Source organism: Lampris incognitus, chromosome 21 (genome assembly GCF_029633865.1).
Source record: "Lampris incognitus isolate fLamInc1 chromosome 21, fLamInc1.hap2, whole genome shotgun sequence".
Lineage (NCBI taxonomy): Eukaryota > Metazoa > Chordata > Actinopteri > Lampriformes > Lampridae > Lampris > Lampris incognitus.
Window position 1 is genome coordinate 1,555,641 of NC_079231.1, and position 18,410 is coordinate 1,574,050.

Here is an 18,410-nt window from a genome sequence, read left to right on the forward strand (position 1 = left end):
GCTCAGCCCTCGCTAACGTGACAGCTGATAAGACACCAACTAACAAACAGCTGAAACTTGTTTCTTTGTGCTTTTTCATAAAGATCAAAGAAGAATCTAATCAAACGTTACTCACTGTGCCAAAATCTGGTTTTCTGATGACCTAATCAGTGCATTATCACGTCACACCAAAGTGAGGTCGGTCAGTTAGATAGATAGCCAATGATGCCGGTGATGAATAATGATTGATGGACAGCTAAACTTGCTAATAGAACAGATGGTGGGAATGATGGACAATTAAACTGGCCCAAACTATCCGTGAGCCCATCAACCTGTCTGAGCCTTATTATTCTCCTTCCTCATCTACCTGATGCAGACGTTGCTTTGTCTTCAGCTTTTACAGCAGGGACAGCCTCGCAGCTTCCGTGTCCTCAGACTGCGGGAGTTAGTGGGGGTGATGGAAGCAGGGCGGTATGAAGACGAGGCCGTGTGCTGGGTAGTTCTGGTAGCAGGCGGCGAGGTCTTCACAGGGCTTTTAGGAGCAGGGGTTCTCCTACTGTCCACAGCCCGCCGGGGCACTCCTCTCCGGGCTCGCTTCTTCTCCCTCCTCCCCCATCTCACCTTCCCTGGCCGACCAGCTTTCATAGAAGGAGTCTTCTTAGACACTCCACCCCTCACACCTTTGCCCCGCCTTCCAGACACTTCCTGTTTTGAGGTCTGTGCTGAGTCAGGACTGAGTGTGCCCAGTAAGTGGTGGCCGCCATTGGACAGAGAGTTGCCACTGAAAGGTGGGGGGGGCATGTCGGATGACCTCTGAAGTTTGACCCCTGGTGACTCCTCCTGTTGTGACCCTGAGGCAACACTTCCTCTGCTCCTCTTCCTGTCTGTCCCCTCCTCCCCCGGTGTCTGGGCATTGAGCTGGGGGCTCAGGCTCCTAAACAGCTGTCTGACCACAGTGGCTTTGGTGGCAGCAGTGGAGCAGGAAGGTGGGAGGAAACCTTTGGGAGGAGACTTGAGGATGCAGTTATTGGCTGCGTCATAAAAACGGACTGGAAGTCTTTTGTACTTGACCTTTAACCCCTGGAGGTCATGCTCCAGCGGCCTCCTCCTCTTCCTGCAGCGCTTGGGGGTGGGGCCTGGGGGCGGGGTGTGGTCTGAGGCTACAGGGGTGTCAGGTGAGCAGAGGAGATACACCACAGAGGTGCGGGGCTGGAGCGGGGTGATAATGTGGGAGTAAGAGGTGGGGAGGTGAAGGGAGCCCCCTTTGCTTCGCATCTCAGGAGTCAGTGCCTCCTTACTACTCTCTCCAGGCTCCTGATTGCCCGGATGGCCATTGAGAGGAAGGGCTGGCCGCTCTGGGGCTGGCTGACGGACAGCAGGGACAAACAATGGAGTGGTCTGAGTGCCATGACTGACCTTAACCACCTGGAGAGAATTTAAAATAAAGAAGAGATTCAGTGTTTCACTTAGAGGAGAGAAGTCACACCATTTAAAACATGTGTAGCAGTGTGATGTCGTTACGCTAGATAGTAAGCAAAGAGTTTTATTTTGATCTGCACCACTACACATACAGATGTCTCTTATTTTGAAAGAGCAGAGTGGCCAAATCAATCTGTTTAACTGTGTGGATAACTTACTTGATTTTGGATTCATTTCTTACAAGACACTGTTAATTACCGGCCAAAAGTACTTTTCAGAAGTCACTACAAAGTAAAGGGAATTTGTGGATCACATTTAAAAGCAGATAGTGTTAGGAGGAATTTAATGTAGTAATAATAATAATAAACTTTATTTGTATAGCACCTTTCATACATAAAATGCAGCTCTAAGTGCTTTACATTAAAAACAAGGAAAACAATAAAACTCAACAACAATACAGATAAAATAAGTTAAAAACAATAAAACACAGACCAAGGCAAAAACCATGAAACCACAGTACAAGACAGAAAATAAGAGTAAAAGAAATATAAAGTGGAATTAATTAAAAGCAAGAGCATAAAAATGGGTCTTGAGCCGATTCTTAAAACTATCTATGGACGTTGCTTCTCTTATTTGCCGGGGGAGTCTGTTCCAAGCCGCCGGTGCATAAAAACAAAATGCTGCTTCGCCACACTTCTTGTAGTGCGTTGTAGGGACCGTGAGCAGCGGGCCAGCACCAAAGGATCTGAGAGAGCCGCTCGGAACGTCATGGAATCATCCGTTGTGGGCAGAAGTTCTGTAATGAACCAGCGGACTTTGAGAGAGAAGGTAAGCATTCTTTAGTTACAGTTACCATGACCACCATCGATGGTAAGTAATAAATACCATTTACATAGTAGTTAACAAAAAATAAAACTTCATGTTTTGTGCTGCAATTCACATGTCTGTTGTTCATTTCTGGGTATCAAACTTGTAGAAACTATGAAAGGAACTTATAAAAAATATGAAAGGAAGTTGTGGAAAATAGGAAAGGAAGTTGTGGAAAATATGAAAGGAACTTGTAGAAAATATGAAAGGAACTTGTGGAAAATATGTAAGGAACTTGTAGAAAATATGAAAGGAACTTGTAGAAAATATGAAAGGAACTTGTAGAAAATATGAAAGGAAGTTGTGGAAAATATGTAAGGAACTTGTAGAAAATATGAAAGGAACTTGTAGAAAATATGAAAGGAAGTTGTGGAAAATATGAAAGGAACTTGTAGAAAATATGAAAGGAACTTGTAGAAAATATGAAAGGAACTTGTAGAAAATATGGAAGGAACTTGTAGGAAATATGGAAGGAACTTGTAGAAAATATGAAAGGAACTTGTAGAAAATATGGAAGGAACTTGCAGAAAATATGAAAGGAACTTGTAGAAAATATGGAAGGAACTTGTAGGAAATATGGAAGGAACTTGTAGGAAATATGAAAGGAACTTGTAGAAAATATGAAAGGAACTTGTAGAAAATATGGAAGGAACCCTTTAGGAAATATGAAAGGAACTTGTAGAAAATATGAAAGGAACTTGTAGAAAATATGAAAGGAACTTGTAGAAAATATGAAAGGAAGTTGTGGAAAATATGTAAGGAACTTGTAGAAAATATGAAAGGAACTTGTAGAAAATATGAAAGGAAGTTGTGGAAAATATGAAAGGAACTTGTAGAAAATATGAAAGGAACTTGTAGAAAATATGGAAGGAACTTGTAGAAAATATGAAAGGAACTTGTAGAAAATATGGAAGGAACTTGCAGAAAATATGAAAGGAACTTGTAGAAAATATGGAAGGAACTTGTAGGAAATATGGAAGGAACTTGTAGGAAATATGAAAGGAACTTGTAGAAAATATGGAAGGAACTTGTAGGAAATATGAAAGGAACTTGTAGAAAATATGGAAGGAACTTGTAGGAAATATGGAAGGAACTTGCAGAAAATATGGAAGGAACTTGCAGAAAATATGAAAGGAACTTGTAGAAAATATGGAAGGAACTTGTAGGAAATATGGAAGGAACTTGTAGGAAATATGAAAGGAACTTGTAGAAAATATGAAAGGAACTTGTGGAAAATATGTAAGGAACTTGTAGAAAATATGAAAGGAACTTGTAGAAAATATGAAAGGAACTTGTAGAAAATATGAAAGGAAGTTGTGGAAAATATGTAAGGAACTTGTAGAAAATATGAAAGGAACTTGTAGAAAATATGAAAGGAAGTTGTGGAAAATATGAAAGGAACTTGTAGAAAATATGAAAGGAACTTGTAGAAAATATGAAAGGAACTTGTAGAAAATATGGAAGGAACTTGTAGGAAATATGGAAGGAACTTGTAGAAAATATGAAAGGAACTTGTAGAAAATATGGAAGGAACTTGCAGAAAATATGAAAGGAACTTGTAGAAAATATGGAAGGAACTTGTAGGAAATATGGAAGGAACTTGTAGGAAATATGAAAGGAACTTGTAGAAAATATGAAAGGAACTTGTAGAAAATATGGAAGGAACCCTTTAGGAAATATGAAAGGAACTTGTAGAAAATATGAAAGGAACTTGTAGAAAATATGAAAGGAACTTGTAGAAAATATGAAAGGAAGTTGTGGAAAATATGTAAGGAACTTGTAGAAAATATGAAAGGAACTTGTAGAAAATATGAAAGGAAGTTGTGGAAAATATGAAAGGAACTTGTAGAAAATATGAAAGGAACTTGTAGAAAATATGGAAGGAACTTGTAGAAAATATGAAAGGAACTTGTAGAAAATATGGAAGGAACTTGCAGAAAATATGAAAGGAACTTGTAGAAAATATGGAAGGAACTTGTAGGAAATATGGAAGGAACTTGTAGGAAATATGAAAGGAACTTGTAGAAAATATGAAAGGAACTTGTAGGAAATATGAAAGGAACTTGTAGAAAATATGGAAGGAACTTGTAGGAAATATGGAAGGAACTTGCAGAAAATATGGAAGGAACTTGCAGAAAATATGAAAGGAACTTGTAGAAAATATGGAAGGAACTTGTAGGAAATATGGAAGGAACTTGTAGGAAATATGAAAGGAACTTGTAGAAAATATGAAAGGAACTTGTAGAAAATATGGAAGGAACTTGTAGGAAATATGAAAGGAAGTTGTGGAAAATATGAAAGGAAGTTGTGGAAAATATGTAAGGAACTCGTAGAAAATATGAAAGGAAGTTGTGGAAAATATGTAAGGAACTTGTAGAAAATATGAAAGGAACTTGTAGAAAATATGAAAAGAACTTTTAGGAAATATGAAAGGAACTTGTAGGAAATATGAAAGGAACTTGTAGGAAATATGAAAGGAACTTGTAGAAAATATGGAAGGAACTTGTAGAAAATATGGAAGGAACTTGTAGAAAATATGAAAGGAACTTGTAGAAAATATGAAAGGAACTTGTAGAAAATATGGAAGGAACTTGTAGGAAATATGAAAGGAACTTGTAGAAAATATGAAAGGAACTTGTAGAAAATATGGAAGGAACTTGTAGGAAATATGAAAGGAAGTTGTGGAAAATATGAAAGGAAGTTGTGGAAAATATGTAAGGAACTTGTAGAAAATATGAAAGGAAGTTGTGGAAAATATGTAAGGAACTTGTAGAAAATATGAAAGGAACTTGTAGAAAATATGAAAAGAACTTTTAGGAAATATGAAAGGAACTTGTAGGAAATATGAAAGGAACTTGTAGGAAATATGAAAGGAACTTGTAGAAAATATGGAAGGAACTTGCCACACTTGTCGTTGCCTTGTCGGTCTGTATAGTGAGAGGGTGCAGTGTTTACAAGATCTCCATTGGTGGTCATTAACAACACAGTAGAGACGTAAATGAGGAAGATCTGTGTATTCATCACCTCCTATTCCTATTGTAATGACAGGCTTGCTGGGTTTATATTGTTTTGTTTGTATTTAATTTAATTTGTTCTAAAGGAGAATTGCACATTATTTTGTTCAACATTTTGAAGTGGTTTTTGTATATATTTATTTTAATGAAAAATGTACATGTAATTTAAATATGAGAACATACTGTGCAGCTTTATTTAGATATTCTTTATTAATTCTTATAAATGATAATATGACTGATTTGTTCTTAATTAGGTTATTGAAGGAAACGGGATAAAACTATAAGTTCTGTGTAAGGGAAGAACATACCCATGATGCTCTTGGCACAGTAACGTAACAAAAGAGAAAAAAACCTTTCAGTGTGTGTGTGTGTGTATGTATACAGCCTCGAGCTTGCAGTTCAGAAGGATTTTTCTGTTTATTAGACTGCTTTAACTTCAGTAAAGGGTCCATTCTACAATCTGAAGAAGAAAGAACATTTCTACACTAAAGTTTGTCAGTCATTATTGTTGACGATGAATCTAAAGAAGAAAGAGCATTTCAGTGCTGAAACTCAGGATTCTAGTTAACAACGTTGTGAAATGGCGGAGCAACTTGATAGACTGATCTGAAAGAGAGGAGCCATACGTGGCTCCACGACGAGAATTTTTTGAAACAGAGGTTAGCAAAGAAAATGTGGACATTGAAGGTGTACCTAAGATGCTGGCCATCCATCCATCCATCCATCCATCCATTATCCTAGCCGCTTATCCCAATTGGGGTCACGGGGATGCTAGAGCCTATTCCAGCAGTCAATGGGCGGCAGGCAGGGAGACACCCTGGACAGGCTGCCAGGCCATCACGGGACCGACACATGGTCCTTCCCATGTGCCAATTCCACAGAATAAGGAAACAAACATCCTTAGGAAGGCAAGGACATCTGTCCTCAGACTGCCATACATTATTTACATATGTACATCCAGCCCTTTTCCAGGCTGATCTCTATCTTACCAGCATGGGTTTGCGCTGTTGCTAGATCTGTGGTCATCAACCCTGCTCCCGGAGAGCCACTGTCTCGCCGGTCCCCACTCCAACCCCAATCCAACACATCCGACCCAACTAATCAAGGTCTTGGTAAGTAACTAATTCATTCATTCTGGCCATGTTTGCTGGCCTTGTTTTCTGCAAAAGAAGAAACGTTATTGGAACTGGATGAAGGCATAGAACAGCAAGCCATGACGGACGAGTTGAAAAGGGAGATCGCAAGCACTGAGGAATATAAAGAATGAGTGATCATGATGAAAGCTCGTGCACACAGAGTGATCAAGAAGGGCCGGGAGGGCGTGAGTGACCCGCACTGGAATGATGGACGCAGATCGCCAAACAAGCACTCAGTTAAGTCACCCAAACTGACTACTGAAAAGTTTAATGGTGATAAAGTTCATGGCAAGACTTTTGGAACCAGAGTGAGACTGCTAGTCATAGCAACGATATGTTGTGCAAAAGGGAAAAGTTTCCGATGTGAAACCGTATCCACCTGGTGCCGCAGCACAGACAGTAGCAGGACTGATGTTGACAGACGGTAACTATGATAATGCAGTAGCTATGCTGCATGACAGATTAGGAAGCAAATATCTTATTGTGAACGCTCATACGACAAAGTTGCTGAATCTCACCCGTGAGGAAATCCACTGACATTGCTGCACTGACATAATTGTATGACGACTGTGAAATCCAGATTAGAAGTTTAGAGTCCCTGGGCGTAGTTTCAGAGACATATGGCAGTTTGCTGCGCACAGTCCTGCTGCAGATGATACCAGCGAACATCGTTCTTCAGTACAACAGGACAAGAGGAGTCAGCGATGAATGGCAAGTCTCAGAGGTTACTGCATTCTTACAGAGGGAGATTCTCAGCAGAGCGAGAACCATGCAGCTGACTACAGCAGGTAGACACAACAAGGAGAACCAAAGCTTCTATAAACCATCAAAAAGGACTGACAGAGCAGGGGGGTCCGGATGGTGTAGCGGTCTATTCTGTTGCCTACCAACACGGGGAACACCAGTTCGAATCCCCGTGTTAACTCCAGCTTGGTCAGGTGTCCCTACAGACACAATCGACCGTGTCTGCGGGTGGGAAGCCGGATGTGTGTAGCCGGATGTGTCCTGGTCGCTGCACTAGCGCCTCCTCTGGTCGGTCGGGGCACCTGTTCGGGGGGGAGGGGGAACTGGGGGGAACAGCGTGATCCTCCCACGCGCTATGTCCCCCTGGTGGAACTCCTCACTGTCAGGTGAAAAGAAGTGGCTGGTGCCTCCACATGTATGGGAGGAGGCATGTGGTGGTCTGCAGCCCTCCTGGATCAGCAGAGGGGGTGGAGCAGCGACTGGGATGGCTCGAGGGAGTGGGGTAATTGGCGAAATACAATTGGGGAGAAAAGGGGGAAACACAAAAGAAAAAGAAAAGAAAAGAAAAAAGAAAGGATTGACACTTGGTGAATTGAAGCAGGAAAAACACAAGCTGCCATCAGCTTCAGCTCTGCACACCACCAGGCACACGACACACAACTGCCGTTCTGTGATCACACCGAGCACAAATCACAACTTTGTCCAGATTAAGCAGTTGTTACATGGTGGGAAAAATTGAAAAAAAAATTAATGTGAATAAATATTACAGATCTACATAACTATAAAGCACCTAAAATAACAATAATATCAAATTAAGTAGTGTAATATAAACACAACTATTTTTCTATAAAAGACATTCTTCAAACAGTAAAAGGCACAAACGACTCTTATCCATGTCTCAGAAATGCAGCAAGATTTCCAGTTTGTGTTTCCCTAGAAGGAAAGGCTAAATATAAATACTCATCTTTACCTGACACCTGGAGGCCAGCCTGAAGACCCGCCTCTTCCCCGGTTTGGTTTTGACACGGGGTGTGACCTCCTCATCGTGTTCCAGTAGGGGAAGGACGTCAGGTTCGGATCTCGCCTCCTCCTTTGTGTCATGTCCCTTTCTGTTGTGGCTCCTTCTACCGTACCTACAGCAAGAACAAATAACAACTAGAAGACCAAACCTGAACCCACACACCAGCCAGTGAATTCCTTACGCTACATGTTCATAAATATAAGCATACAAATGTGGCAAGCTTTTTTCTGAATGAGCGTTTTTACTTGCCCACATGAGGTCTGGTACATTACTGAATCCTGATCATCTGAAGACAAGCGTTTTATGTCAGGTCTGCTGAATCCAGTCTAAACCATCCTGCTGCTTTGTCACTTTCAATTAAAGGCTTCAGTTAAACTCCACAAACCAAACTGGATTTACACAGAAATGAAACAGACAAACACTGACTTGCACATTGGACGTGTGTGTGTGTGTGTGTGTGTTTTGATGGGGTAGGATACAGACCCAGGATGGGGAAAGGGGGTAGATAACTCTCCGTTATAGGGATGGAATGGAACAAGTAAAACATCCGAACCGTTGGGTTCACTAGTCAAGGTTCGGGCCCTGTATGTATTGTTCGGTTCATTGGAAACTGGCTATGAGAGCCACTGTGTGTTTTTTTTTTACTGTAGCTTTAAGCTACTGTTCCTATCGGTATTTACTCTACTACTACTACTCCCAGCTGCTCCCGTTAGGGGGCGCCACAGCAGATCATCCGTTTCCATCTCTTCCTGTCCTCTGCCTCTTCCTCTGTCACACCAGCCACCTGCTCGTCCTCCCTCACCACATCCATAAACCTCCTCTTTGGCCTCTTTTCCTCTTCCCTGGCAGCTCCATATTCAGCATCCTTTACTGTCACACTAGAAATGGGGAATAGCCTCACAGATTTCAGTCAAAAACACATGCGCAGAAAAAAGCCTTTAAATACAGTTATTGGGGGGGGAAAGCCTCGTGCCAATAACCCAGTAAACTTCTTAGGTGGCAGGGATAACGTGTTGAGTGCGCTGTCAGTAAGTCTAGGAAATGCCAAGTGGACAAGATAAAGTACAGCTGAAGGACCCACCGGCATAGTTTCGGTCTGCTGTATGGGAGCATTACGGATTTAGTGTTATCTCAGGAATCAGGAAGTCTGTATTTGTCATTTCACTTCATGAAGTGAAACAAAATATCGTTTCCCCAGCCCACAGCAGTGCAACACAAAGACAAAAACACATATCCAAAAACTACAAGAACACATATACCCAGTCCAAGAACACATACATCCAAACTAAGAACACATACATCCAAACTAAGAACACATATATTCAAACTAGAACACATACATCCAAACTAAGAGCATATATATCCAAACTAAGAACACATATATTCAAACTAGAACACATATACCCAAACTAAGAACACATGTCCAACTAAGAACACATAAATCCAAACTAAGAACACATACATCCAAACTAAGAACACATAAATCCAAATTAAAAACACATACATCCAAACTAAGAACACATAAATCCACACTAAGAACACATAAATCCAAACTAAGAACACATACATCCAAACTAAAAACACATACATCCAAACTAAGAACACATAAATCCACACTAAGAACACATAAATCCAATCTAAGAACACATACATCCAAACTAAGAATACATACATCCAAACTAAGAACACACAAATCCAAACTAAGAACACATACATCCAAACTGAGCACATAAATCCAAACTGAGCACATAAATCCAAACTGAGCACATAAATCCAAACTAAGAACACATACATCCAAACTAAGAACACACAAATCCAAACTAAGAACACATACATCCAAACTAAGAACACATACATCCAAACTGAGCACATAAATCCAAACTGAGCACATAAATCCAAACTGAGCACATAAATCCAAACTAAGAACACATACATCCAAACTAAGAACACATACATCCAAACTAAGAACACACAAATCCAAACTAAGAACACATATATCCAAACTAAACACATATACATTAGTACACATAACTGGTGTGCAGGTGCGCATGCGTGGTCAAAATAAATGATGTGCAGCAGATAAAATGAAAAGCGGTGCTTTTGCGTTCCAACATGTTTGGGACACAATTATTTAGTGAAACACCAAGGTTTTCTCCATATGTCACTGGTAAGAAAGTCATTATTGCAAAATGTGTCAGTTTTAATAATCAGTTGTTAATTGTACAACTTTTAGCCTTCCTTCTTGATTAAGTGGATGAAGTTTTTTCCAAGCTATCAAGGTTAACTGTTAAACCTTGAGCTCCAGCAAATAGTTAGCTTACGTTACAACTAGCTTAATGTTACATTTTTTCTCTGCTTTTAGGATTTTCGTCCATTCATCAAAATGTCCAAGAAGCACGGTGCATTAAGTAATTACTTTAGTGCTGCGCCACCTCCAAAGAAATGCCAGACTGAACCTGTACATAAAAAATGTGCATTTGCGGAAAAGTGGCTGCAGGAAGTAGCCTGGCTCCAAACACATGACGACCACACAGAGATGTGGTGCAACATATGCCGTGAAAATCCCAATCTCGTGGATAAAAGCAGCGCCTTTTATATAGGAACAAAACATTTCAGTCATCCAGCTTTTGAAAAGCATGAGAAGCGTTAAGAGCACATGAGCATAGTGCAAACTACTGATAACAGGTGCAGCAGGATCAGAAATCCACCTGCCCTCCTGACACGTGGCAGGACAAACTGAATGAAGAACAGCATCAAGCACTGTGTCATATTGTTCTGTTGGCCTTCACAAAGCCAAACATGCACACCAGATGCCTTCATATGAGGAGGAGACCGAGCTTTTTAAGAGGCTTGGAGTTCATGACAGGAGTGCATATCATTCACCAGAAGGGGGACCTGCATCATGCAGAGCATCGCACACACAATCAGTTTAGAATTGAGTGAAAAATTGAAGGCAGCTGAATTTTGGGGCATGCTCTTTGATGGATCAGAAGACACAACACAAGTGGAGCAGGAAATTGTGTACATTGTGTGTGTGTCTAGCTAAAGAGAGTTTACCTCAGATTTCCTTGGATTAATTAATTTGGGTGTGAACCGAGTGGCACAGGACATAGTGAACGGACTGGAACAGCTCTTCCATACTTGCGGTTTAGGGGATCAGTGGAAGTTGGTCTCGGTGTGGACAGACAATGGGGTCGATCGCATGGTACCATACTGTGAGCCATTTAATCGCTCTGTTGTCAAGTTGCTGCGCTTTTATTAACAGAGAGGGGGCGCAAAAAGAACAGAACAACTAAAGAAGACATGATGAGAATGGCATTGCCTTTGTGAAACGAGAGAAGGTTCACACCATCTGATGGTCTGCATGGAGGCAAGACCCTGTTGAAAATATGGAGGCTGTGTCTACAGTGATGACAGTGACCTAAAACATATCTGCACAGATTGCTTTCAGTGTTTCCTAGCCAACATGCTGGACCCTGGAAACATGTTACAGTTCACCTCCCTCAGGTTCCAGCAGTGTTTCCTAGCCAACATGCTGGACCCTGGAAACATGTTACAGTTCACCTCCCTCAGGTTCCAACAGTGTTTCCTAGCCAACATACTGGACCCTGGAAACATTTACAGTTCACCTTCCTCAGGTTCCAGCAAGATAAACGGACTATTGGTGAATGCAGAGATGAACTCATGGTAGCTGCTGGACAGCTGACACTACTGCTTGACAGTGAAGCAAGTACAGGGGAGAGACTGTTTCACATGCTGCTGCTGACAGGGACAAGGCTGATGTATTGAGAGGTCTAATTCATGAGTCTGAAAGCAGATATAAATCCCTGAAGTCATGTGATCAATTTTTAATTTTTGATCCTTCAACTTGGACTCAAGAAATGCAAAACCTCCACCGTTTTGGCAGCACAACACTTACTATCATCCTCCAGAAATATGAGGCCCCCCCATACCAAAAACATACCGAACCAAATCGAAAACTGTGACCCCAAAACCGTGATATGAACCAAACCGTGAATTTTGGGAACCGTTCCACCCCTACTCCGTTATAAAACAAATCATTTGGTTTAATGTTGTGGAGTCACTTCTCTCAAAGAGTAGCTACACATTTCATCTAAGTGGAAGTCAAGTCTGCACGCTACTTCTGAGATCCTCACAGTACAAATTCAAAGGTAAAATCCTGGAGACTTACTACATGCAAACATATGTTCTTTTTGATACTATAATCTCCAGTACATTTAAAAAAGCATCTAATTCATGAATCTCCAAACCCTGCTGACTTCAGCAGTGTGTGATGTGGATGGTTGGTGTCTGGTAGGACTTTGCCAGGAAAAATGACAGGGAGCATAGTGTGTCCATCTTCATCATAGCAGCCAGATGATGAAGAGGGCAGGTAGTGAGTTTGTAGAAGAAGTGAAGGTTTGTGTCTAACCAGCAGATATGACAGAACAAGCTGGGGGAAGACCTTTACCAACACATAGTACTACATCATTAAGTAAAAATTAGGTTCAACCAGTTTTTTTTTTGTTTCTGACACAATAGCCCTGCTGACTCTCATTCATTCTGAATGGAGCTCAGACACCACCCACCTCACCACCACCACCGTAGAAAATTAAACAGAAATGAAGATTTTCAGGACTGTAGCTTTAAAGCCATAGTTTACCTGGCCAGAGATTCGGTGTCAAAATAGCAGATAAATCTTCCCTGTCTGAACTGTTGGACCAGACTCTCCACCTTCTCCTCGTCCTCCCGCTCAATCTGAGCCCACGTCTTCCCCCTGAAGGATGGTGGGATATGGAGTGGGGACGGGAGGATCTCCTCTATGGGACGAGCTCTGTAGCCCTCCTCCTCCTCTCTCCTGCCTACGTGGAGGGCCGTATCCAGTTGATGGGAGTACACCTGGTCTTCCAGGTCCACCTGTGCCTCCATCAGACAGGTGGCGTCCCAACCTTCGCCCACCTGCTTCACCAGTCCACGTGTGAGTGGGGGGGTTGCCATGAGTGTGGGGTGTGATTCTGTGTGTATTGCTCCCCGCTCCAAGGCCACCTGGAAACAGGAAGTTAACAAGAGAGATTCTGAATTAAAAAGAGACACAGGGGGCGTCTGGGTAACGTGGCAGTCTATTCTGTTGCCTACCAACACAGGGATCACCTGTTTGAATTCCTGTGTTACTGCTGGCTCGATTGGGTGTCCCTACAGACATAATTGGCTGTGTCTGTGGGTGGGAAGCCGGATGTGGGCATGTGTCCTGGTCACTGCACTAGCGCCTTCTCTGATGGGTTGGGGCGCCTGCTCAGGGGGGAGGGAGAACTGCGGGGAAAAGCATGAACCTCCCACACGCTACGTCCCCCTGGTGAAACTCCTCACTGTCAGGTGAAAAGAAGTGGCTGGTGACTCCACATGTATGGGAGGAGACATGTGGTAGTCTGCAGCCCTCCCCGGATCAGCGGAGGGGGTGGAGCAGAGACCGGGACGGCTCGGAAGAGTGGGGTAATTGGCCGAATACAATTGGGGAGAAAAAGGGGGGGGGGGGAGACACAGGAAACATCTCAGCAGGAAATGTTCCAAGATGTCCCACAGGTCAGTGGAAAAAAACTTTACTGCTATCATGTGTACGACGTTAGCTTCCTGCCAGTGTGTACATGGTGTTTAGACCTGAAGCTAAAGGGGTACGGCTCTTAGGCCAGAAACAGACTCAACACAAATATGCAAACGCAGGCAGACGCAGGGCAGATGCAGGGCCAAGTGTCCATACTCTATGTGCAGTCATGCGTTGATCTGACAGTAATAAACGGAAGATAGTGAGGAATCTTAAAAGCTATTGGGGAGTTTTTGGTGGAAAGTAGGAAGTTCTCAGGAAGTAGGTAAGTTCATTGATGGCCACGTCTATGGCGGAGGAGTGCATTCTTTTGTATTTTCTGAAGAGGAGAAGAAAAAAGAAACGGCATGGCAGGTGGTGGGGAGTGCAGCCACTGAACCGCACAAGGGCCGTCCACGGCAAATATACCAGCCTCGTCCATCGTATGCGTGAGCTGGACGGGACAAATATACCAGCCTTGTCAATCCTATAGGTAAGCTGGACGGGACAAAGCACTTTGATCATTTCTGAATGCTAATGAGGAAATTCAGCGAGCTGCTCCACCTTGTGCGACCGCTCATTTCACACCAGAAGACTCGCTACGTCCCAGTAAGCCCATCTGAGCGCTTGGCTGTCACTCTTTGCCACCTGGCCATTGGAATGAATCACCGTGTGCTCTCTGCCAGTGCAGCACTGCCTGCCAGATCACCTCTGAGGTCTGTAGCACCATCTGGGATGCCCTGGTGGGTGACTTCGTTCAACTTCCCTCAAGCGTGGAAGAAGATCACGAATGATTTATGAAAGCGGTGGGATTTCTCTGTGTGTTTAGGCACAACACACGGGAAACACGTGCGCCTCAGAGCTCCGGCGAAGTGGAAAGTGACTTCTTCGGTTAGAAGGTGAAGTGGGAAGTAACTTCTTCAGTTAGAAGGTGAAGTGGGAAGTAACTTCTTCAGTTAGAAGGTGAAGTGGGAAGTAACTTCTTCAGTTAGAAGGTGAAGTGGGAAGTAACTTCTTCAGTTAGAAGGTGAAGTGGGAAGTAACTTCTTCGGTTAGAAGGTGAAGTGGGAAGTAACTTCTTCAGTTAGAAGGTGAAGTGGGAAGTAACTTCTTCAGTTAGAAGGTGAAGTGGGAAGTAACTTCTTCAGTTAGAAGGTGAAGTGGGAAGTAACTTCTTCAGTTAGAAGGTGAAGTGGGAAGTGACTTCTTCAGTTAGAAGGTGAAGTGGGAAGTGACTTCTTCAGTTAGAAGGTGAAGTGGGAAGTGACTTCTTCAGTTAGAGGGTGAAGTGGGAAGTGACTTCTTCAGTTAGAAGGTGAAGTGGGAAGTGACTTTTTCAGTTAGAAGGTGAAGTGGGAAGTAACTTCTTCAGTTAGAAGGTGAAGTGGGAAGTGACTTCTTCAGTTAGAAGGTGAAGTGGGAAGTGACTTCTTCAGTTAGAGGGTGAAGTGGGAAGTGACTTCTTCAGTTAGAGGGTGAAGTGGGAAGTAACTTCTTCAGTTAGAAGGTGAAGTGGGAAGTAACTTCTTCAGTTAGAAGGTGAAGTGGGAAGTGACTTCTTCAGTTAGAGGGTGATGTGGGAAGTGACTTCTTCAGATAGAAGGTGAAGTGGGAAGTGACTTCTTCAGTTAGAAGGTGAAGTGGGAAGTGACTTTTTCAGTTAGAAGGTGAAGTGGGAAGTGACTTCTTCAGTTAGAGGGTGATGTGGGAAGTGACTTCTTCAGTTAGAGGGTGAAGTGGGAAGTGACTTCTTCAGTTAGAAGGTGAAGTGGGAAGTAACTTCTTCAGTTAGAAGGTGAAGTGGGAAGTGACTTCTTCAGTTAGAAGGTGAAGTGGGAAGTAACTTCTTCAGTTAGAGGGTGAAGTGGGAAGTAACTTCTTCAGTTAGAGGGTGATGTGGGAAGTAACTTCTTCAGATAGAAGATGAAGTGGGAAGTGACTTTTTCAGTTAGAGGGTGAAGTGGGAAGTGACTTCTTCAGTTAGAGGGTGAAGTGGGAAGTGACTTCTTCAGTTAGAAGGTGAAGTGGGAAGTAACTTCTTCAGTTAGAAGGTGAAGTGGGAAGTAACTTCTTCAGATAGAAGATGAAGTGGGAAGTGACTTTTTCAGTTAGAGGGTGAAGTGGGAAGTAACTTCTTCAGTTAGAAGGTGATGTGGGAAGTAACTTCTTCAGATAGAAGATGAAGTGGGAAGTGACTTTTTCAGTTAGAGGGTGAAGTGGGAAGTGACTTCTTCAGTTAGAGGGTGAAGTGGGAAGTAACTTCTTCAGTTAGAAGGTGAAGTGGGAAGTAACTTCTTCAGTTAGAAGGTGATGTGGGAAGTAACTTCTTCAGATAGAAGATGAAGTGGGAAGTGACTTTTTCAGTTAGAGGGTGAAGTGGGAAGTGACTTCTTCAGTTAGAGGGTGAAGTGGGAAGTGACTTCTTCAGTTAGAAGGTGAAGTGGGAAGTGACTTCTTCAGTTAGAAGGTGAAGTGGGAAGTAACTTCTTCAGTTAGAAGGTGAAGTGGGAAGTAACTTCTTCAGATAGAAGATGAAGTGGGAAGTGACTTTTTCAGTTAGAGGGTGAAGTGGGAAGTGACTTCTTCAGTTAGAAGGTGAAGTGGGAAGTGACTTTTTCAGTTAGAGGGTGAAGTGGGAAGTGACTTCTTCAGTTAGAAGGTGAAGTGGGAAGTGACTTTTTCAGTTAGAAGGTGAAGTGGGAAGTGACTTCTTCAGTTAGAGGGTGATGTGGGAAGTGACTTCTTCAGTTAGAGGGTGAAGTGGGAAGTGACTTCTTCAGTTAGAAGGTGAAGTGGGAAGTGACTTCTTCAGTTAGAAGGTGAAGTGGGAAGTGACTTCTTCAGTTAGAGGGTGAAGTGGGAAGTGACTTCTTCAGTTAGAAGGTGAAGTGGGAAGTGACTTTTTCAGTTAGAAGGTGAAGTGGGAAGTAACTTCTTCAGATAGAAGATGAAGTGGGAAGTGACTTTTTCAGTTAGAGGGTGAAGTGGGAAGTGACTTCTTCAGTTAGAGGGTGAAGTGGGAAGTGACTTCTTCAGTTAGAAGGTGAAGTGGGAAGTGACTTCTTCAGTTAGAAGGTGAAGTGGGAAGTAACTTCTTCAGTTAGAAGGTGAAGTGGGAAGTAACTTCTTCAGATAGAAGATGAAGTGGGAAGTGACTTTTTCAGTTAGAGGGTGAAGTGGGAAGTAACCTCTTCAGATAGAAGGTGAAGTGGGAAGTAACTTCTTCAGTTAGAAGGTGAAGTGGGAAGTGACTTTCTCAGTTAGAGGGTGAAGTGGGAAGTGACTTCTTCAGTTTGAGGGTGAAGTGGGAAGTGACTTCTTCAGTTAGAAGGTGAAGTGGGAAGTGACTTTTTCAGTTAGAGGGTGAAGTGGGAAGTGACTTCTTCAGTTAGAAGGTGAAGTGGGAAGTGACTTTTTCAGTTAGAAGGTGAAGTGGGAAGTGACTTCTTCAGTTAGAAGGTGAAGTGGGAAGTAACTTCTTCAGATAGAAGATGAAGCGGGAAGTGACTTTTTCAGTTAGAGGGTGAAGTGAGAAGTGACTTCTTCAGTTAGAAGGTGATGTGGGAAGTGACTTTTCAGTTAGAAGATGAAGTGGGAAGTGACTTTTTCAGTTAGAGGGGTTCCTTCTCACTGTTTCTGGTGGCAGCTTGCGACGCATGCGACAGGTTTACATATACTGACGTCGGGGCTTCCAGCTGGGATGGTGACGGCGGGGTGTTTTCTAAAAGCAGCTTTGGATCCAGGCTCACTGAGGGAAAACTTCAAATGCCGGTTCCAGGTCTTCTGCCTGGAGGCGCAGCATGGAGCCCATACCTGCGTTTGGCTGATGAGGCGTTTCCGCTCCAAGAGTTCTCAAAAGGTTCTCAGAGAGCACCTGATGCGACCGTCCCAGGTATACATTGCTTTAGCAAATCAAGTAAAAGTAAAGTGATAGGTTGGCTACTTTCAGTGAGCAGAAATAGCCTAAAAAGTCTGATAAAACTGGATCACATGACCAAATATCTGCCTTATGTGTTGTGTTCTCTTGTACTGTGTTGTGTATTTGTCTGTTTAAATGTTGCTGCTGCTACACAACAACTGCCCCTCTGGGGACATATGAAACCTACTGGACTTGACTTTGACAAATAAGCGAGTAGGTTTCTATGACACCACTACAGACAGACGTACGCTTGATAGACAGACAGACAGATAGCTAGATAGAGATACACACACAGACAGACAGACAGACAGGCACACAGACAGAAAGCTAGATAGACAGACACACAGACAGCTAGATAAACACACAGTCAGATAAGATAGATAGATAGAGACAAACAGACAGACAGACACAGACAGAAAGCTAGATAGACAGACAGACAGATAGCTAGATAGACAGACACACAAATACACAGACAGAAAGATAGACAGATAGTTAGATAGACAGAAAGATAGATAGACAAACAGATAGACAGATAGAGACACACAGACAGACACACAGACACACAGACAGAAAGCTAGATAGACAGACACATAGACAGACAGACAGACGGATAGATAGCTAGATAGACAGACAGACATACAGCTAGATAGACAGACAGACAGACAGACAGACAGACAGACAGACAGACAGACAGACAGACAGATAGATAGACAGACAGACAGACAGACAGACA

General features: G+C 42.7%; 1 protein-coding gene across 1 annotated transcript in view; it reads right to left on the reverse strand.

Moving 5' to 3' along the window:
• Positions 1-18,410, reverse strand: part of zdbf2 (zinc finger, DBF-type containing 2) — a 57,724-nt gene that overhangs the window by 548 nt on the left and 38,766 nt on the right. Inside the window, exons 7-9 of the mRNA XM_056301539.1 lie at positions 12,844-13,226; positions 8,130-8,292; positions 347-1,404 (exon numbers count right to left, since the gene is read on the reverse strand). Of these exons, the coding sequence (XP_056157514.1) occupies positions 370-1,404; positions 8,130-8,292; positions 12,844-13,226 (1,581 nt within the window). The 3' untranslated portion in view covers positions 347-369. The remainder of the gene's footprint in view (positions 1-346; positions 1,405-8,129; positions 8,293-12,843; positions 13,227-18,410) is intronic.